At 47.6% G+C, this 23054-nt stretch overlaps 1 protein-coding gene across 2 annotated transcripts in view; it reads right to left on the bottom strand.

The window, feature by feature from the left end:
- The window catches only part of LOC146833569 (uncharacterized), a 139936-nt gene that overhangs the window by 101451 nt on the left and 15431 nt on the right, over positions 1-23054 (bottom strand). For both annotated transcript variants that reach the window (XM_085601423.1, XM_085601424.1), the window contains exon 4: positions 18759-18857. In XM_085601423.1, the coding sequence (XP_085457549.1) occupies positions 18759-18857 (99 nt within the window). The remainder of the gene's footprint in view (positions 1-18758; positions 18858-23054) is intronic.

Genomic DNA, 23054 nt, shown 5'->3' on the forward strand with positions numbered 1-23054 from the left:
TAAAAGGATGCGGAGGCAAAAAGAAGGAGGGCAAAGTGATGGTTTGCCCAATTTGAAAGGAAGTGACCACCTTGGGAAGGAAGGATGGACGAGTACTTAGGACAACCTTGTCCAGATGTACAGTCAGAAAAGGAGGCTTGGATGAAAGACCCTGGAGCTCACTCATTCTTCCGGCAGATGTGATGGCCACCAGGAATGCAGTCTCAAGACGTAAGAGTCTGAGAGGACAGTTGTGAAGAAGCTCAAAGGGAAAGCACCTCAAATAGGTGAAGACCAAATTCAAGTCCCACCGAGGCATTACGAAGGGGATAGGAGGAAAGAGATGAGTAATTCCTTTTAAGAAACGATTTACAACCAGGGACTTGAAGAGAGAAGGCCGATCAGGAAGACTAAGAAAGGCAGAAATGGCCGAGAGATAGCCCTTGATAGTGCCCAGAGCAGAGCCCTGCTGGGTCAAAGAAAGGAGGAACAAGAGAACCTCAGAAAGAGGGGAAGAAAGGGGATCCACAGTCTATGCTGTGCACCATGCCACAAATGTGTTCCATCAGCAGGCGTATACCGTCTTAGTGGAGGGACACCTGGCTGCCAAGATAACATCACAGACTTCGGGAGGCAGGTCGAGTGACGTCAACTGCCGCCGCTCAATCTTCATGCAAGGAGGTGGAGGCTGGACAGGATCGAGTCGAGGACCGTCCCCTGCTGCTGCAACAGAAGATCCTCCAGAAGAGGCAGACGGACCGGAGGATCGAGGGCTAGATGCAGTAGCTCGGGATACCAGACTCTTCGTGCCCAATCTGGAGCGACAAGGATGACTTGGGCCTGGTCGCGCTTGATCTTCTTCAGCACTCTGGGCAGAAGTGATATAGGCAGAAAGGCGTACAACAGACTGCAACTCCACTCGCAACGAAAAGCGTTGCCTAGCTAGTGCCGCCTTGGAAATTCCAACGCGCAGAATTGCTGACACTGCTCGTTCTCTTTGGTGGCGAATAAATCTAACCAAGGCTCTCCCCATTGACGAAAGAGACCTTGCGCCACATCCGAGTGCAGACACTATTCGTGATCCATCATGCACCTGCGGCTGAGTTCGTCAGCCCTGGCGTTCAGAGAACCTTCCAGTTGTTGAACCACCATGGACATGCCCTGATGTTGCAGTCATGTCCAGAGGCGGAGGGGCTCTTGCCATAGGGTCCACGACCACACCCCGCCTTGTTTGTTGCAGTACCACATGGCGGTGGTGTTGTCCGTGAACACCTTCACTACTCTTCCCCGGACAGAGGGAAGGAATGCTTTTAGTGGAAGACGGATCGCCCATAGCTCCAGAAGAGGTTGATGTGGAGCCCGGACTCCGCTAGAGACCAGAGGCCTCCGATCTCTGCCTCCCCCATGTGGCCGCCCCATCCCAGCAGTGATGCATCTGTCACCACTGTGAACTCTGGTTGAGGAAGGGAGAGGGATCTGCTATTGACCTAATGCTGGTTCGTGAGCCACCACTGCAATTGGTGTGCAGTGCCCTCTGAGATCTGGACGCACTCGGACAGATTCCCCTGATGTTGCGCCCACTGGAACTTCAGGTCCCACTGCAGAGCCCGCATATGCCACCTGGCATGATCCACCAGCAGGATGCAGGAGGCCATCAGGCCCAATAGCAGGAGGGTCATCCTGACTGAAACCCCATAGCCCAAATATCCCGGACTTGCTGCTTGGGTGGATAGACCCAAAACTGCGTTGTGTCCAGAACTGCTCCGATAAAGAGGAGCTTCTGAGAGGGAATCAGGTGTGACTTCGACAGGTTGATGGAGAACCCCAGCGAATGCAGGTCGGACGTAGTCTAGAGGTGGGAGACGACTGTCTGGGGCGAGCCCGCCTTCAACAACCAGTCGTCGAGATAGGGGAAGACTGGAACCCCTGATCTGCGCAGATGAGCTGCAACCACCGCCATCACTTTCGTGAATACCCGAGGGGCGCTGGTAGGGCCGAAGGGGAGCCCGGTAAACTGAAAATGCTTGCTGCCTACCGTGAACTGTAAGTAGCGCCGACGGGCCGGCAGGATGGGGATGTGGAAATAGGCGTCCTGCAAGTCCAACGCTACCATCCAGTCTTCAGGGTCGAGGGCAGACAAGACCTGAGCTAGCGTCAACATTTTGAACTTCTCCTTCCGGAGGAAGCAGTTGACGTTCCTGAGGTCCAAGATAGGACGCAGGCCCTTGTCCTTCTTGTGTACCAGAAAGTAGTGGGAATAACAACCACGACTACTTCTGGGGCAGGAACGCGCTCAATGGTTCCCTTGGCCAAGAGAGCCCTAACTTCCTGTTGAAGAAGGCCCAGATGATCCTCCGACATGCGATGATACTGAGGTGGCATGGCTAGGGGTGTAGCTTTGAAGGGGAGGGAGTAGCCCCTTCAGACTATCTGCAAAACCCACCTGTCCAACGTGATGGTGTGCCAGTGGGGGAGGTGATGGCGGATCCTGCTGCCCACTGGCTATTGGTGGGCCTGAAAAGTCGGACTAGGAAGGCTTGGAGGCTGAAGCTGAGGGAGGGTTGGTGGACTGGCCTCCTTGCTGGCCCCCAGAACCATAGCGGTGGTTCCTACGTCCCCAGCCAAGCGAAGTTTGTGCAGCTTGCATTGGCCTGTGGCTCTGGACAGAAAGTAGCAGGGCACCCCTTCCGTAGCCACAAAAGGGGCAAAAAGCAGAAAGCGCAGGGCGTGTGGAGAGGCCCAAGGACTTGCTCGTAGCCCGCGAGTCCTTGAAACACTCTAGAGCGTTGTCTGCTTTGTCATCAAAAAGGCGACGGCCATCAAAGGGCATGTCCATAAGGGTGCTCTGGACATGCCCAGAAAAGCCAGTCGATCTCATCCAAGCGTAGCGTCGAAGGGCTACCGATGTGGAAATTGTCCTGCCAAGAGAATCGGCGGTATCCAGCCCACAGAGGATGGTAAACTTAGCTGCGTCTCTCCCTGCGGCAACAGCCTGGGAGAATACGGTCCGGGCCTCCTTCGGACATTGAAGAAGCACTTGCGCAACAGTGTCCCACACAGAGTGGGAATAACTGCCCAACAGACATGCAGTGTTTACCGACCTCATTCCCAAGCTGGCGGAAGTAAAAATATTCTTCCTAAGATGATCCAGCTTCTTGGATTCCCTATCTGGGGGTGCGTTAGGGAACGCGCTCTTGGAAGTAGAGGCTTGGACCACCAAGCTCTCAGGGGTGGGGTGTTGGGAGAGGAAAGTGGGGTCGCCCGGGGCCGAGCGGTGGCGTCGGGCAATCATCCTATTCACAGGAGTCCCCATGTTGGGCCTGGACAAGATACCCAAAAGGATGTCGGTTAGGGCTTCATTAAACAGCAGCAGGGGCTCCCAAGAGCTCGCTTGCAGTGGAGGCACCTCTGTCAGGAGGTTAGTCCTGACTGCCACTGTAGGGAGCTCGAGTTAGAGAGCCTCGGCGGCTCTACGCAACACCACAGCATAGGAAGCTCCCTCCTCCGTAGCCATGGTAGGAGGAGGCAACATGCCAAGGTCTGGGGAGGTATCGAGACCACTGATATCCCCATGTCCTCTCTCCAGTCCGGATCATAACCCAATTGGTCTCCTGACCCCCTCCCAGTCCTCCTCCGCGTCCTCTGGGTGCCAATCTGGCCTGAAAGGGACCCCAGGAGTGAACAGGGGGGGTACAAAGACACCACTCCGCGTCGGGCAACGCCGGTCCAGCTCCGTGTCCACAACAGGATGGAGGCCGTGGTTGACGCCGGCTGGGGGCACAACCGGCATCGGGTGCGGTGCTGAAGGAAACAGCGCTGGTGGAGGTGTAATGAGGTCAACCGGCGCCAATCCGGATCCAGACCTGGATCCTTGGGGGCCCTGCAGAGCCGGGGACAGAGCTGCCGGCAGGGAAGGCCTAGGACCCCCTACCAAGTCCGCGGTGTCCGAAGGCACGCCAGCGGACGAGTCGGGCTGTCCAAAGTTGGCATGCATTGCCTCGTAAAACTGACAAAGCTGGGCAGAGGTCGCTCCGGATCCCGGAAAGGGAGGAAAACTCTAAATCGACCCTTCAGGCTCACCACCCAGAGCCGCGGGAGGGGCACCGCCCGCATCCTTTTTCGGGTCTGCCAACCGATGGGGAGAAGTCGAAGAGCGATGATGCTTCTTCGACTTCTTCTTGTGCTTCAACATACCTGACCCCGAGTGCGAAGACTTGGGTGACGAGTGATGATGGCTCCGCGACCGGTCCCTCGACCTCCCTCGCGACCAGGACCTCGAGCGGGGTCGTGGTCGCACTCCAGGCAAAAGAGGCACACGCTGTGCTGATCCGTCACCGACATCAGTCGGGTACAGGAACCGCAAGCCTTGAAGCCGGGCATCCCTACGTGCACCAGGAGTCGGTTGGACTCAAAAAGACGTTGACAACAGTCGCTCAAAAAGTTCAGTCAAAAAGTGACTGGAGGTACCACTCTCTCCGGATCTGCACTGGCTTGTGTGGAAAAAGAAAGAACTGACATCAGCGCGCGAGGGCGGCGTCTAAGTAGCCACCGTGACGTCATCCCGGTGACCATGACGCCTACGACGGAGGCGGAGCCGACTGACGCCACCTTTCGACGCACAGAGGTACTGCTGACGAAAAACTTTACGGATCCAGTCTGACACCTGGGGGTAATTCTAAGGTAAGGAATCTATAACTAATTGTCTCTTTCAGATGCAAGTCACACTCCTAAATGGCTTCGCTTGTTGAGATAGCATAGGGATCGCCTAAATTAGAGAATGTAGCGCATCAGAACCGCATAATCGCCCTTGCTGATCTACAAAAGGAGTGTCAATCAAATATCCTCCAAGGCTGATGCCGATAAAAAGAGAAAATCTCGGATCAGTGTTTTTTATTTCTAAGGAGACTTTTTAGGGTCGAACCTGCGAGTGCAAGCACTAGTGCATGCGACTCGCTTGCTAGACACTCTTGTTTACAGTAATGGGCTTGGAGCCCACCCATTGCTTACCATTTGTACTGGTCAAGTCACTTTTCCTTACCAGCTCTGTAATTGGCCAGTGTATGCAAAGCGTTTTTTCCAGTTATTTTGGTGGAGTAGGGACCAATGACAGATTGATTAAAGGTAATCTGTGCCCTTCCGCTGCTCCTGATGTGACTGAGGTACTATTTATTTTCCTCTCCCACTCCCCCTGCCTTCTGCTACCTCTGTATCACTTGTCCATGAGTCTAAGGTTCTTCTAAAAGTATTGTTTCATGCCTTGCATTCTTGGCACGAGGTCTATGCATCTAGACGCAAACAGTTAACACTGAACTAGATCAAATACTAACTGGCCAGAGAAGCTAGTTGCTTTCCAGCTCGCAGAGCCACTAACCTCATGGCCATTCTGAACAAGAGCAATACTAGTTTCCAGCGACTGCTTTCCGAACATAAAATCAATGTATGATGATTATTTTAAGTGCTACAATAAACCAGCTAATAATAAAATGGCCATCGGGCATAATGTCTCAATCCCAAAGGAAGTGCAGTAAAACTGAAATTGGAAGTTACTCGCATATCCTTCATACGATTTTCCTCAAGAACAGAATGTAGCAATGCTGTTAACACTATTTTAAACCTGAAGAACATTAAAAATAAATGAACTGCACACGTTGATATAAGAGATTGTCGTGTTCAGCAGTAAAACATTCAGTCCCTTGAGATGGGACGTTTTCAAATTATATTATTTATGAAATTAATCAGTGTAATGTGCTAGCTGCATATAATTACTCTTATCTCTTTTTATGTTTGCGAACTGCAATTGTTTTTATTAGAAAAGTCAGATTTGTCAGAAAAAAAGTCAGATGTGAGGAATGACTGTTTTTGACAGCGATTTCTATTTCAGTCAAACCGTAAGCATCCTATTCTCCAATGTCGGTCTCTTTCCCAAGCTTCAGCCAAGGTCTTTTCACGCTAGTGTCGTCAACTCGGTAACTCTACACTTTATGAACCAGATGATGCTTGAAATAAATTACGTATATTGGTGTCTCTCTCTTTTGCTCCATGCCAGCTAAAACGTCTGTCCCAGCTATAAGTTATTTCCATAAAATCACGAGCTGCTGTGTTCAAGGCACAGGGCATAGGTGTTTTCAAAATAAAATAGTTATGTTTGAACAGTTATTTTCCGTATTTTGTCTATATAGGAGCTGCACCAGCCTCATCCTTGAACAACAGTTTATGTACTTCTGTGTTGTTCGCATTGCCCTACTTCATAATTAATACGCTATGCTATGCATGTTCACTTTCCAAATGTCAGCAATACTTTGAAAAGAGCAGGAATCGGGGAACAACCTTTACAACGCAACTTTTACAACGCACTACACTTACAACGCATTTTTTACAACGCAGAATCCATTACAACGCATGACACTACAACGCATTTTTAAAAACTACCTTTACAACGCATTCCATTACAACGCATACTACCATTACAACGCATACCATTACAACGCATAATATTATATTAAAACCCCTACACTATCCAACACTTACCCTACTGTTGCACCCCCTGGAGTTAGAATAGTAATTTTTACCCCTATGCTATCCAACACTTACCCTACTGTTGCAACCCCTGGAGTTAGAATAGTAATTTTTACCCCTATACTATCCAACACTTACCCTACTGTTGCACCCCCTGGAGTTAGAATAGTAATTTTTACCCCTATACTATCCAACACTTACCCTACTGTTGCACCCCCTGGAGTTAGAATAGTAATTTTTACCCCTATACTATCCAACACTTACTCTACTGTTGCACCCCCTGGAGTTAGAATAGTAATGTTTACCCCTATACTATCCAACACTTACCCTACTGTTGCACCCCTTGGAGTTAGAATAGTAATTTTTACCCCTATACTATCCAACACTTACCCTACTGTTGCACCCCCTGGAGTTAGAATAGTAATTTTTACCCCTATACTATCCAACACTTACCCTACTGTTGCACCCCCTGGAGTTAGAATAGTAATTTTTACCCCTATACTATCCAACACTTACCCTACTGTTGCACCCCCTGGAGTTAGAATAGTAATTTTTACCCCTATACTATCCAACACTTACCCTACTGTTGCACCCCCTGGAGTTAGAATAGTAATTTTTACCCCTATACTATCCAACACTTACCCTACTGTTGCACCCCCTGGAGTTAGAAAAGTAATTTTTACCCCTATACTATCTAATACTTACCTTAAATGCAATTTAATATTATGCGTTGTAATGGTATGCGTTGTAAAGGTAGTATGCGTTGTAATGGAAATGCGTTGTAAAGGTAGTTTTTAAAAATGCGTTGTAGTGTCATGCGTTGTAATGTCATGCGTTGTAATGGATTTTGCGTTGTAAAAAATGCGTTGTAAGTGCATGCGTTGTAAAAGTGTGCGTTGTAACGACATACATCCGCAGGAATCCTACCATTCTTTAAGTCTTCCTGCAACATCTGAACTATATCCTCATCTTGGAACTAGTCTATATGGTTGTCGCGTTAGGTGAAGAAGCATGACAGATTTGGTCGTATTTAGAAAAGCTGTTGTCATTAGTTGTCCCGCAATTCCTCACAAGTGCCTCAAACATGCCCATCACTGGTATCCACACAACTAGATAATATTGAAGTAAAATAGTTAGTAAAGTAAATCAATGGATTGTTCGTTGACACAGTAGATTAACAGTCTAAGTGCCCGCTGAGAGGCTTGCAGGTCACAGATTTAAATCCCAATGTGGACAACTCAACTTATAATACTACAAAGGCAAATCTTTTTTTTTTATTTCAGTAGATTTTTATTAAGATTTTGGTTTTTTTCTCCCCAAAAAACCCATGACATATAAACATATAACGTAACACATACATAAAACAAATAACACTTGGATGCACTCTGCATCGCATGTTGTAACAGGGTCGCCCGCTTTGGTAGTACAGGTTAGGTTACAATTAGCCTGGTTACAATTAGACTGTTTTGGCTATCTTCCACCCATTGCACTCTTACGGTTCAATAGAAAGCACAGGGGGTGGCAGGGACATGAGGCCAGAGCAAGAGAGAGGGAGGACGGCACAGGATGAGAGCTAGCATTTTCGCTATTGTCTATTGTGAGTTGCTATCTGACTAGCTCTACTGGTCCTATTCAGGGCGGCTCATACGGGTCTAGGTATTTGTCCAGTGTTGCCCACATTTTCCTGTCTGGCTGTCTCCATGGCGAGTCTCGTAGGGCCAGTGAATCCGCTCATCTAAGGTATGTCACCCAGTTGAGCCAACCTTTAAACTTTGCCTTAGAGGTGTCTTTCCAGTTATTGAGTACCATTTCTATTCCTGCTGTTAGAAGGAGGTCGAGTAGGTCTCTGCCTTGTTGGGTGTCTGCATCTGTCCTAATAAAAGCAGTTACTAGGGTGGCGAACTCAGTTTTAAGGGTGCAACCTAGCATATTGTTTAAAAAGGCAAAGATCTTTTCCCAGAAAACCTTGCTCATAAAACAAGTCAGAATGCAAAAACAATAAAAACAAGTCAGAATGCAAACCACTCGACATACACACCACAAAAGACATACTGGGGGACTCAGGCCTTGCCTGGCAAACCAATTTCATAAAATACTTGGGTATATACTTCGGGAATGACCTCAAAAGCACACTAGAACAAAATGAGAAACTAATGTTGGACAAGATAAAGGTGCTGCTGGAGGGCTGGTCTCCCAAATTCATTACTTGGTGGGGCAGGATAGAAACAATAAAGATGATGGTCACCCCTATGGTCAACTACCTGGCAAACATACTCCCTCTAGTACTCACAGACGATTTCCATCGCAAAATAGACAAGCTGCTGAATAACTTCATCTGGTGAGACAAAAAAGCATGGATGAGCCTTAAAAAACTAAGACTGGGGAAAACTCTAGAGGGTTTAAACCTAGCGGACTTTAAAACCTTCCAAACAGCCTTCTTAGCAAAACAGGGAAGCTACTGGATCCTGCCCGACCAAGAGTACACTCCAGTATGGCTGACGGAGCTGAGCGGGCTGGTTATCGTGGCAGGACAATGTTCCCCGGAGTCATAGCCTTTTAGGCACTCCTACCACCCGTTCAACAGGCTCATGAGGTCTTTCAGTTTATCTACAGCTAGTTTATCGACTACATTGACCTATTGAGGCATTATATATATTCCTAGAAAGTCATTTCTTCTTGATACACACATTTCTCTTTTTCTATTTTATTTCATCACGTTATTACACGACACAGTGAGTTTTAGGAAGGGATCCTTACGGTCCTGAAGAAGAAGCCTGGGGAGCTTCGAAACATGTCGGTAGACATAGGAGGCACAGCTCATTGAGGCATTTACACCTCCTCCCCTCCACTTTTTACTAATACCAGCTCAACGGTATATTAAAATTTTCTAAACCAACGAGCCAGGTATTTTTTATCTCACACTTCCATTCACTCCAGACCCTTCCTCTCACACCCCCACATTACACATAGCTGTCTCAAAAACAACAGTGCTCCCACGCAAACGTCGGTTGTAGCACGCCCCGTCCCGTAGAGGGACGGGAAGACCCCTATGATGAAGCATGACACCAAGGGCCCTTTTGGTGTGTGAGGGGTATTTTAACAACTAATGTGTATTCTCCACCAATGTGGGATATATACTTCTCTCTGGGAGATTCTGACATACAATCTTACCTGTGGGTGGATCACTATGTTTATTGAAACTGGAGAGAGCCATACTAAATAACCTCGCGCCCTTAGCCCTACTAACTACCAACAGACAGTCATTAACAACAAACCCAATACTCAAAAACACCAGGAACGCTCTACTGAAGGTGGACCAAAAAATGGAACACATAATAAAAAACTCGAGATGGAAATCTCTGTGGGCAAACGCTAGAATAAAATACAGGGGCAAGCCGCTCTCATCCAACTCATGGGGGAAAACAGGGATCTCCCACTCTATACAACTTGAAGAGGGAGGGAATCCCATCACTTTCAACATGTTAAAAAACAAATATAACTTACCAGACATAGTATTATATACTTTTCTAAAAATCAAAACAGCACTGACCAAAGCGAAACTTTCCACTACCAAGCCATCAATCTTTCAATACATGTCTAACCTTAATAAATTAGGTCACCATGTATCACATCTCTACAGACTCCTAAGGTCCAGCCCAACCAAAATCAATGAAAAAACACGCAGATACTGGGAGTCCCAGCTTGGGGACTCACTTAAGAAAAATGAGATCCAGGCGCTATGGTCATCCCCCACGCAAGGCACAATATCCCCGGTTCTAGCACAGACAAAGTTTTGGACACTACACAAAATCTACTGGACCCCATCGCGTTTGGCGTCCTTGGGACTGAACCTCAGTGACCAGTGCTGGAACTGTAACAATGGAAAAGGGGACCTGACCCATCTCATATACTACTGCCCAAAAATCTGTTTTTTTTTTTTTTAATACATATCCAAGTGTGGGATACAACTCAGTTTTTCTGCTTCACAAATAAACCGTGGTATTAGCCTTCTTGGGGCAAATTCGGCAGTGTGTTGGAAACATACTTTAATATGATCAAAACAAATCAATGCACTAGGTTATACCATTTCCACACATTATCATAAGTGTGCTGTCCAGTTTTATTAGTAAAACTGTATGTCTGTGAAAGTGTAATGATCATTTCAATAGAAAATGTGTTGTGTGTAATGGCAGTGTGCTACCACACCATGCATACCCCACTCTACGCCGCTGTACTCTACTCTGTACCACTCCACTTTACACCACACCACTGCACTCTGTGCCACTGCACTCTACTACATTCTACGCCACTTCATTCTACTCCTCTCTACTCTGTACCACTCTACTCTATGCCAGTGCACTCTATACCATTCTACTCAGCACCACTCCACTCTACTCTGCACACTCCACTCTATACCACTCCAGTCTAGGTCACTCCACTCTACACCACTCTGCAACACTACACTCTACCACTGCAGTCTATGCCAATATACTCTACGCCAATGCACTCTACTCTGCACTACTATTCTACGATGCTGCATTGTACGCTGCGGAATTCTATGGTGCTCCACTCTATGCCACTATACTCTGCAACACACTCTGCCCCAGTTCACTCTACGCTACTCCACTGTATGCCACTCTACTAGGCCGAGGCCGAGTTCGCGGAACATTAAACTCTGCCGTGCAAAGTTCTGCAATCGGCAGAGTATGTTCGGCACCATGTGAAAGAGGGCACTGCTTCTTTCTGCCGCTCAAGCAGATTATCTACTCGAGCGGCAGCTTCCTCCACGCGAACGGACAGTTTCTCAATGCGAGCGGTTGAAACCATCCGCGACCGCCTGCGTTGAGAAATGGTCTCAGCATGTAATTGGGGAGGGGGGAATTGGAGAGACAGAGCGTGTATTGAATTGCAAAAGTCAACTGTGGGGAAAAGTTATATTTTTCTCTGTGGGGAACTGGTTCATTTGGGTGTGGAGATTGCATAAAATAGAGTCAGGTTAAGGATAAACCGTTCAACATTTTTCACAGATGGTAGTTAACACCAAATTAATAAACAAATTAATAACACCATCGTGTAGGATAGGATACCGACAGAGTTTCAGAAATAGAATATTACCTAGAACGTGGGCAACTTTTACTGATCACCTGTCAATTAGTCTCTCCTGTGTGTCGTCACAGTGTGTTGCTTCCCCGCCCCCTCAGCATGCCATCTTCGGAGGCATCTTTGCTACCCGACAACAGTCAGTTGCTCCTCTGCCATCCGGCCCCCCTCTCCAGTCATCTGTCCCCTGCTGGTGTACTTGGCCCCATGATGTTCAAGGCACTGCCGTATGATACACTTTGTTATTGTTGCCTCCCTACAGAGTGCCCAGCAGTATGTTTCCCAGGGGTAGCAACTCCTAGCCCCACTAGCATCCTGAACGCAGTCCACCTGCAGGCACGCTTAGCTCCACAGCCGCTGGGACCCAGTGGCATGAATGCCCACAGCAGCAACTCCATGCCCTGTTCTGCTTCCTGTTTCCCTCCACCAGGATTACTGGCATGTGGCATCAAGGCCACAGCAGCATGTGGATCTAGTCCAAATGAAGGCGGGTGGAAGGGACTGTTAAAACAGTACAGCCCCTGCCCGCCCTGCTTCCTTTGGAGCAGATTCAAAGCATTTCCACCAGAGCCGTCAGAAACCTACCTGGGGAGCCGCTTACATGAAGGGTGTTAGCAGACGATGTTAGGGTAATGGTTGATGTGGTGAAGAAAGTAGAGGGTGAAGACAACGGAGAAGGAAGGTGATGGCAGTGTGTGTGATGGAAGAGGTCTATGACAGGCAAAGATGAGGAGGATAGGTCAGTCGCATTGGGGTGGTGGCAGAGGATAGGATGGTGGCCGTTGGGGTTGATGGAAGATGAGGGTGGGGGAGTGGCAGACATGTGGTGATGTGAGAGTGAGGAGGCTGGCAGATGAGAATGACAGGAGGGTGGTAACGGGGTGAGTCAGATGAAAGAGAAGGCGAATGATTGAAGTGCTATGGGTGAGTAGTGTGATGGGATGGTAAGATAAAGGCACAGAAGGGTGACGGCAGGTAAAGGGAAGGAGGGGGTGCGTGATCAAAGAGCATGTCAATGGAAGGCTAGGGTGATAACAGAGGAGGGTGAGGGTGATGACAGAGGGGGTGAGGACAAAATAGGATGGTAACAGGAGTGAGGTGATGGCAGAGAAAGGAGAAGGGTGATGTAAGAGGAAGGCATTATCAGAGGAGAGTGGTGGCAGTTGGGAGTCCTCATAGAGGGGGGAGATAATGAGAGGGTGGTGGTGTTGGCAGAGGATGGTGTGGATAGGTTAATGGTACCAGATGGTGTGGCTGTGGAACTTTAAACTATGATAAACCGAGAAGTGTCAGTCAGTAAACTAAAACAACACAAAATTGTACCAAAACACAAGTTCGTGCTAAAAATTGTCTATTTTAGTGGCGCAGAATTTCCAATGTGTTGTCTCTAAATCCTGGATACTCAATTCTACAGGTACTTGCAGATGTGACATGTCTGACTACCTACCTGAATGAATTAGAAAACATGCCTGACGTCAACCCATTGGAAGCAAAACCCACAACGGATGCACTAGCGAGTGTAAGCAGGTATCACCCACCTATAAACCTCTGGTCACAAATATGCCCAATATATTTCTAAAGCTTAAAAATGTATGAGAAGCTGCTTTAGATGAACTGTTCAAGTAAGACTAGATGGATGTTCTTATGGCCCCCCGGGTAGTACTAGAGAAGGGGGTCCCGGGCACAGAAGCAATTCTATGGCCACTTCTCTAGAACGGAACCATGTGGGTGAATCTAAACAAGGTGCTGAAACCTCAGTTGTCTTTATTTAGAAATAATACGTTTTAAAGTCATGATCTCATTATTCTGGGACTAATGAAGCTATAACCATTCATTCTGCAAGGCTTAGCTACAATCTTAAAACAAGCATTTGCAATGCAATAGGTCTCGCAATTATAAGAGTTTGAGCTATTGGCATTGTAAAATTACAATTCCTTTTATTTATGTTTTGGTCTTAAAACAAACAAAAGGCATTGTCATTTACAATGTCAGTAGCATAAACTCGCATAAAAGCAGTGTGGGGAGTGCAGCAGTGTGCGGCGTGCAGCATTGTGCGGCATGCAGCAGATGTGGGCAGTGTGCGGCGTGCAGCAGTGTGCGGCGGGCAGCAGTGTGCGGCGGGCAGCAGTGTGTGGCGTGCAGCGTCATGCAGCAGTGTGTGGCTTGCAGCAGTGTGTGGCGTGCTGCAGTGTGTGGCGTGCTGCAGTGTGTGGCGTGCAGCAGTGTGCGGCGTGCTGCAGTGTGCGGCGTGCAGCAGTGTGCGGCGTGCAGCAGTGTGCGGCGTGCAGCAGTGTGCGGCGTGCAGCAGTGTGAGACGTGCAGCGGCATGCAGCAGTGTGTGGCGTGCAGCAGTGTGTGGCGTGCTGCAGTGTGTGGCCTGCAGCAGTGTTTCGTGTAGCAGTGTGCGGTGTGCAGCATTGTGCGGCATGCAGCAGTGTGCGGCGTGCAGCAGTGTGTGGCGTGCAGCAGTGTGTGGCGTGCAGCGGCATGCAGCAGTGTGTGGCGTGCAGAAGTGTGTGGCGTGCAGAAGTGTGTGGCGTGTGTGGCGTGCAGAAGTGTGTGGCGTGCAGAAGTGTGTGGCGTGCAGCAGTGTGTGGCGTGCAGCAGTGTGTGGCGTGCAGCGGCATGCAGCAGTGTGTGGCGTGCAGCAGTGTGTGGCATGCAGCAGTGTGTGGCGTGCATCAGTGTGTGGCATGTAGCAGTGTCACGGTTGCAGCAGTGTGCGGCGTGCAGCAGTGTGCGGCGTGCAGCAGTGTGCGGCGTGCAGCAGTGTGTGGCGTGCAGCAGTGTGTGGCGGCATGCAGCAGTGTGTGGCGGCATGCAGCAGTGTGTGGCGGCATGCAGCAGTGTGTGGCGGCATGCAGCAGTGTGTGGCGGCATGCAGCAGTGTGTGGCGGCATGCAGCAGTGTGTGGCGGCATACAGCAGTGTGTGGCGGCATGCAGCAGTGTGTGGCGGCATGCAGCAGTGTGTGGCGTGCAGCAGTGTGTGGCGTGCAGCAGTGTGTGGCGTGCAGCAGTGTGTGGCGTGCAGCAGTGTGTGGCGTGCAGCAGTGTGTGGCGTGCAGCAGTGTGTGGCGTGCAGCAGTGTGTGGCGTGCAGCAGTGTGTGGCGTGTAGCAGTGTTACGCGTGCAGCAGTGTGTGGCGTGCAGCAGTGTGTGGTGTGCAGCGGCATGCAGCAGTGTGTGGCGTGCATCAGTGTGTGGCATGTAGCAGTTTTGGCCTTTAAACAACATGTCCTCCCCATTTGTAGGGTTTCTGTGCTCTGTGTTAGGCAGGCTAACCATTCAAACCTGCTCTGTAAAGCTTCAACATGATAAAAGCCCCGGCACCTCTTTGGTTACAAATTAAGCACTAGGAAAGTGGCTGTAGCCAAGACACTATTGAATTTTAGTTTATATGCTCTGTGTTACGCAAACTAAATAAAGACATATACAGTGTAAAGCTGCTGCCTCATCAAAACACCGGCACTTCCTTTGTTACAAATTAAGCACTAGGAGGGTGGCTGTAGCTACGTGTTTGCAGCTACACACAAATAAAAATAATAACGTAGCTCCACTTTAGGTCATATTTAGGTTTGTGTCTATAGAAATATCAACTAATTTGTCCACAATCACAGGCTATTAAGCATATTCAGACATTAAAACCTGGTTTCAAAACTCGTAGGTTAGCAGTAGTGGACTTTAAAGAACATCCCCTCCCCATTTTTCCGGTTTGTGTGCTCTGTGTAAGGCAGGCTAAACAAAACAACATGCTGTGTAAAGTTGCCACCTAATCAGAGCCCCGGCACCTCCTCTGTTACAAATTAAGCACTGGGAAAGTGGCTGTAGCCAAGCCACTATTAAATTACAGTTGATGTCCTCTGTGTTACGCACAATAAAAAAAAAGTATGGCGTGCAGCAGTGTGTGGCGTGCATCAGTGTGTGGCATGTAGCAGTGTCACGGTTGCAGCAGTGTGCGGTGTGCAGCAGTGTGTGGCGTGCAGCAGTGTGTGGCGTGCAGCAGTGTGTGGCGTGCAGCAGTGTCACGGTTGCAGCAGTGTGCGGCGTGCAGCAGTGTGTGGCGGCGTGCAGCAGTGTGTGGCGTGCAGCAGTGTGTGGCGTGCAGCAGTGTGTGGCGTGCAGCAGTGTGTGGCGTGCAGCAGTGTGTGGCGTGCAGCAGTGTGTGTCGTGAAGCAGTGTGTGTCGTGAAGCAGTGTGTGTCGTGAAGCAGTGTGTGTCGTGAAGCAGTGTGTGTCGTGAAGCAGTGTGTGGCGTGTAGCAGTGTTACGCGTGCAGCAGTGTGTGGCGTGCAGCAGTGTGTGGTGTGCAGCGGCATGCAACAGTGTGTGGCGTGCAGCAGTGTGTGGCGTGCATCAGTGTGTGGCATGTAGCAGTTTTGGCCTTTAAACAACATGTCCTCCCCATTTGTAGGGTTTCTGTGCTCTGTGTTAGGCAGGCTAACCATTCAAACATGCTCTGTAAAGCTTCAACATGATAAAAGCCCCGGCACCTCTTTGGTTACAAATTAAGCACTAGGAAAGTGGCTGTAGCCAAGACACTATTGAATTTTAGTTTATATGCTCTGTGTTACGCAAACTAAATAAAGACATATACAGTGTAAAGCTGCTGCCTCATCAAAACACCGGCACTTCCTTTGTTACAAATTAAGCACTAGGAGGGTGGCTGTAGCTACGTGTTTGCAGCTACACACAAATAAAATAATAACGTAGCTCCACTTTAGGTCATATTTATGTTTGTGTCTATAGAAATAGCAACTAATTTGTCCACAATCACAGGCTATTAAGCATATTCAGACATTAAAACCTGGTTTCAAAACTCGTAAGTTAGCAGTAGTGGCCTTTAAAGAACATCCCCTCCCCATTTTTCCGGTTTGTGTGCTCTGTGTTAGGCAGGCTAAACAAAACAACATGCTGTGTAAAGTTGCCACCTAATCAGAGCCCCGGCACCTCCTCTGTTACAAATTAAGCACTGGGAAAGTGGCTGTAGCCAAGCCACTATTAAATTACAGTTTATGTCCTCTGTGTTACGCACAATAAAAAAAAAGTATGGCGTGCAGCAGTGTGTGGCGTGCATCAGTGTGTGGCATGTAGCAGTGTCACGGTTGCAGCAGTGTGCGGCGTGCAGCAGTGTGCGGCGTGCAGCAGTGTGCGGCGTGCAGCAGTGTGTGGCGGCATGCAGCAGTGTGTGGCGTGCAGCAGTGTGTGGCGTGCAGCAGTGTGTGGCGTGCAGCAGTGTGTGGCGTGCAGCAGTGTGTGGCGTGCAGCAGTGTGTGGCGTGCAGCAGTGTGTGGCGTGCAGCAGTGTGTGGCGTGCAGCAGTGTGTGGCGGCGTGCAGCAGTGTGTGGCGGCGTGCAGCAGTGTGTGGCGGCGTGCAGCAGTGTGTGGCGGCGTGCAGCAGTGTGTGGCGGCGTGCAGCAGTGTGTGGCATGCAGCAGTGTGTGGCGTGCAGCAGTGTGTGGCGTGCAGCAGTGTGTGGCGTGCAGCAGTGTGTGGCGTGCAGCAGTGTGTGTCGTGAAGCAGTGTGTGTCGTGAAGCAGTGTGTGTCATGAAGCAGTGTGTGTCGTGAAGCAGTGTGTGTCGTGAAGCAGTGTGTGTCGTGAAGCAGTGTGTGGCGTGTAGCAGTGTTACGCGTGCAGCAGTGTGTGGCGTGCAGCAGTGTGTGGTGTGCAGCGGCATGCAACAGTGTGTGGCGTGCAGCAGTGTGTGGCGTGCATCAGTGTGTGGCATGTAGCAGTTTTGGCCTTTAAACAACATGTCCTCCCCATTTGTAGGGTTTCTGTGCTCTGTGTTAGGCAGGCTAACCATTCAAACATGCTCTGTAAAGCTTCAACATGATAAAAGCCCCGGCACCTCTTTGGTTACAAATTAAGCACTAGGAAAGTGGCTGTAGCCAAGACACTATTGAATTTTAGTTTATATGCTCTGTGTTACGCAAACTAAATAAAGACATATACAGTGTAAAGCTGCTGCCTCATCAAAACACCGGCACTTCCTTTGTTACAAATTAAGCACTAGGAGGGTGGCTGTAGCTACGTGTTTGCAGCTACACACAAATAAAATAATAACGTAGCTCCACTTTAGGTCATATTTATGTTTGTGTCTATAGAAATAGCAACTAATTTGTCCACAATCACAGGCTATTAAGCATATTCAGACATTAAAACCTGGTTTCAAAACTCGTAAGTTAGCAGTAGTGGCCTTTAAAGAACATCCCCTCCCCATTTTTCCGGTTTGTGTGCTCTGTGTTAGGCAGGCTAAACAAAACAACATGCTGTGTAAAGTTGCCACCTAATCAGAGCCCCGGCACCTCTTCTGTTACAAATTAAGCACTGGGAAAGTGGCTGTAGCCAAGCCACTATTAAATTTCAGTTGATGTCCTCTGTGTTACGCAAAATAAAAAAAAAGTATAAAGTGTAAAGCTTCTGCCTCATTAAAACACCAGCACTTATTTGTTACAAATTAAGCACTAGGTGGGCGGCTGTAGCTACGTGTTTACAGCTACACACAACAAGTAACATGATACCTACAACAAGTTAGGACTATTGGCTTTGTCAATCGTTGTTAGTTGCATAAGATAAATTAGCAGTAACTGTGGCTTGTATATAATATTGAAAAAGCATCCACTTGAAGCCCTAGTGACACCACGACAATGTTACTGCTCCTGAGTTACAAAAAGAGGCACAAGAATCCAGAGCAGACATGGCGAGTAAGTTGGCTGAAGAGGTGGGGGTGGCAAATGGTGTTCACGGGCGCTTTGATGTCCTCAGTGGCCGCGCGGCTCACTGAAAACATCAAAGCGCCCTCGAAATGTAAGTGATCGGCTGTGTGACAGGCGAAAGTGAAAGACGAGTGCTTTCAGGCTGCCAAATGGTGCGCGCGCCCGGCACACATGCACAGTAGTTGGCGGCCTGAAAGCACTGGTTTGCACTTCCAAAAGTGCTTACTATAAGTCTCGCCAGAGCAGCGCTAAAGCGCTGTCTCAGGCGAGACCTAAAGAAGTTAATATCACAGAGTCTTACTAAAATCCAGAGGTTTGTTATAAAATGCCATTGATGGTGATGCATATTTGTCCTTATGCGGGCAATCGTGCTTTGCTAATAAGGTGGAGAACAGTCAGGGATATGTGCTTTTAAACAGATTTTCATAACTTCTCATATACTTACCCATGCCAGGATAATTATGTATTCCTATTCTTTCAGTTTCCTGATGACAGTTCAGATGTGCTTTTTCTTCTATTTTTATGCTGAACACCTCATGGTCACCTGGTGTACAAGTACAAAACACAATTTCAACTGATGAAAAATAATAATCTTTCTGATTTGTGTCTCATTCCCCGTTTATACAGCCCCGGTCCTTCACCTCTATCCTCATTTCCCTTCAATGCTTTTAAGTGAACTTGCTATTGGTCAAAATCAAAAATCTCTGGCCTCTCTATAGCCATGTGAGATCAGAAGGCATTCAGACCTCTAATATGGGCCTGCCTCTGAAAACACCACTGAGGTCCTCTGAGGACAGAAGGCACTCAGAAATAAAGAATTAACTTGGCTCTCTTTTAAATTGAAGAAGACAGAAATTATTCATAAGTAAATAGCAGCCCCCTCTTTGTACTCCTTAGAGGACAAAAAGGAATTCCGATCTTCAATAATGCAATCTTACAGTTTTCTCTAGTCCAGTCCCAAGTCACCTTCCGACTAGTTAATGGGACAGGCTGTTAACCAGTGGGGGTGGCTCCATACAAGGAGGTGGCTGTATATGAAAGTGTACACAACAAACACAAGGAGATGATGGACGAAGCGCTGAAACTTTTCAGATACTCATCCCCAGTCACAGATCTGGGTTGAATGCATCATCGTTCTTTAGCTCACTTTGCCACCCCAGTTCAGACACAGCTATATGCAAATCAGTCTTGACCCTGTGCCTCATGAGAACAGTCCAGCCCGAACTGCCAAGCCATGTCTTCTCGGGACCGGAAACAAGCATCCTGGGACCAGTTTTGGGCTAACAGCCTTCATCAGACAGGCTAGCTTGAATCCTGTGGCAAAGTGAGCAAGGGACCCACGTCTGGGCATGCCCTCCCAACTTAGGGCAAACAAAGCAAACACAAGGAGATGATGGACAGAGCGCTGAAACTTTTCAGACACTCACCCCCAGTCACAGATCTAGGTTGAATCCATCATCGTTCTTTAGCTCACTTTGCCACCTCAGTTCAGACACAGCTATATGCAAATCAGTCTTGACCCTGTGCCTCATGGGAACAGTCCAGCCCGAACTACCAAGCGATGTCTTCTCTGGGCCGGAAACAAGCAACCTGGGACCGGTATTGGGCTAACAGCCTTTATCAGCCAGGCTAGCATGAATCCAGTGGCAAAGTGAGCAAGGGACCCAAGTCTATATACGAAAGTGTCACATGATGTGAAAAGCAATCAAAGGCAACGCAAAAATATAGATAAGTGACAGTACCAGGCGAACAAGAGAAAACTAAAATAATCCGTTATTACTTCTGACTAAGGCAGTCAGTGCGATAAACATATAGGTTGCCTTCACTGAATAACCACTACAGAAAACTGGAATACTGTGAGCTTGGCTAACATTACCCTAACTGGGAAGAACAAGTAGCTCGAAAACTTTGATGAGAGTCATAGTTAGTGTAATATGACTTTTTTCCAACCTGGTCTTATTGTTTCTGGAGGGGTCTCTGGTATAAGAGGATATCTGTAACTTCTATCTTCTTGACCTGAGGGCATTTAGGTGGGCAGTGGCAGGCTCATTAATTTACTTACTAACACTCTTAGAATTGTCCAATTTTGCTGCACTCTGTTAGTCAAGGGTTACTTGCCCTAAAGTCTATAGTGTCTAGCCCTGATGCCTTCTACGATGCTGTGTTACATTGGGACTCAGACTTAGAATATTGGGGTGATATCTCTGCTGATGACCAATCAATGCAGCTTTCCAGTCAACACCTTCAGATTCCATGAACCAAAATATTACTGGTAACCAGATTTACAGTGTCTATCACATTTCCTAAGCAGCGCCTCATACAAGGAAGACAGATTGCCACTTATTGTAGACAATAATAAAAGCTTGCATTGAATGAAACAATACATGCAAATCAATTACAAGATTCAGATAAGACCTGTTGAGTAATGCGGGTGTGAGACTCACTTAAAAATGTAAGTGGAGACTCTATTTTATCATCTTTATGTTCTCATGCCCTTACTGAGAAGGTTCAACTACAGAGAAGGCTGGAGGCATAACAGAGCTCTATTAAGATGGTTCCTCAATGATATTTTTTATAAACCACCAAGAAAACCAATTAGCTAGAGGAAGGGGTTGACTCGACACAAATTGTCTCAGCCTCTTTGGTGGTTTTTCTAGCTACATGGGGAGCTTTAAGTTGTCTTAAGGTTTGAATCAGGCAGAGCCCAAGAGAACACTTGGGACAATAAGCAATGTTAGTACTTCGGAGAGGCCCGAAGGCCATAGAGATGGCAGTCTCTATCCAGAGTCTGAAAATGTATAAGTCTGTCCAACCTTTGTTTAATTTGAATATAAATGATTGATTCCCCTAGGATGAAGCCCCAACTACTGATATGAGCAGACCTGTTGACCTCTGACCAATCTCTGACCAGAGAGGATTTATCCATTATAAGTAGTGGTGGGAACTGAGGACCCTTAGAAGTAGGAGTATCTAATTCAGATGTGTGTCAGCTCTACAGCAAATGCCAAACAGTATTTCATACTCACTCTGCGATTTACTGGAACATTGCAAATCGAGACAACAAATAGAATAACAACGTATGGTCAATTTCATTACCCTGTATGATATTATTGACCTGCAGGAGGCCTGGCTATAGGAAAGGAATTCAGTAATTTAGATGGATAGCATTCTTCTTCGGTCCCAGCCACTGTTGCTACAGGGACCGACAATCCGCAGGCTGCCTAGTGTAGTGTCAATTAACTTGACTTGCTAATGCCAAATGCTGGCACTAGAATCAACTAACATCATGGGTCTTGAATTTGAATTCTGTAAACCTAATAAACTATTATAAAACAATGTCTGGGGTAAATATTCAGGTCACCTAGTGCAATTCTCTCACTTTTTAGATCAAATGTTGACACTTTTATACGAGTCCATAGAGGTGGATGCTGTCCAGCGACTAAGGTGCTTAATTTAAGAGTTGATAGCCAAGAAAGATACAATATGTACAGAATTCTCTCTATACATTTGACAGGCTCAGCTGCACAAGCCACTTACGTAGAGCGCACCATTCCATTATGGGCAAAGTCCTGTAAAGCGAAACTCACCATGTTACGGTCTCAGGACTTAAAACACCTTAATGCATTTGAGGTCCTATACAAAACAGGAAGTGAAAGCAAACCTTTAGTAATTGATCTCAGTTTCTGTGGTCAAATTGCCATCTCATGGTAGGTTTGGCATGGAAGGAACAACAGGCTTTAGATGTTGTTATTTCTGAATATAGTTTGCTAAGCTCCCCAAGACGTTTATTGGGCCAGAGATAGGTGAGCAGTGACATTGACTGAATAGCCACACAAAGAATTAAACTAGAACCTACTGAGTTGACAGAATTACTCTTAATTAATTGGTGACAATCCTGCCAACAGAAATGGGGCTCTTCCTCTCTTTGGACACTGCTTTTGACTACAATTCTGGATGGGATATGCACCATGTTTAGTTTTCCATTAATATTGGGAGGTGTATATAATATTATCCAGAGAATGAGCACAGGGCCACAGCTGGTATCTACCAATCTCCAAATTAGACAACACTGTTAAACTTTTGGGAAGTAGCTCTTTAAGCAGATTACAATAATGTGAGATAAGTAAGAAGAACCTTTGGGTGAACAACTGATTTTCGAGAAGGACGGAAACCAGAGATCAATGTTTAAGCTTCCATTTCCAGTGATTAGCTATCTAGTGGTTCAAATAAGGGGGTAACATTGGAATTTATAGACCTGACTACTGTGTTAAACACGGCCAGGTCCCAGGGAATGAGGTTCCTGGGGCCGAAAACGGCCCGAAAGGGGTGCCGTGCGTTCCCTTCCCAATTTACATATACAACTTGGTCCCAGGGGATGGGGTACCTGGGGCCGAAATTGGCCTGAGGGGAGCCGCGTGCCCCTTCCTACTTCACTACATAGCCAGGCCCTGTGGGAAAGGGTCCACGGGACTGATACAACCCAGGTAGGTGGGCCATGTGCCTCCTCCTCTTTCATTAGATGGCCGGACCCTGGGGAAGGGGGAGCAGGGGCCGAAATCCATCCTGGTATGGGGGCATGTGCACCTACCTCCCCCAAAATATAAATATGTTTCCCCCTGGAGCTATATTAAACTTTTTTTTAAAAATTTGTAGCAGATTTGTGAATCCTCCACAAATCTAAGGCATAAGTTTTTTAGAAAAAATATTTTTGGCCCCTGTTGGGGTCCCTCTGGGACCAAAC

This window comes from Triturus cristatus, chromosome 4_2 (assembly GCF_964204655.1).
Source record: "Triturus cristatus chromosome 4_2, aTriCri1.1, whole genome shotgun sequence".
Lineage (NCBI taxonomy): Eukaryota > Metazoa > Chordata > Amphibia > Caudata > Salamandridae > Triturus > Triturus cristatus.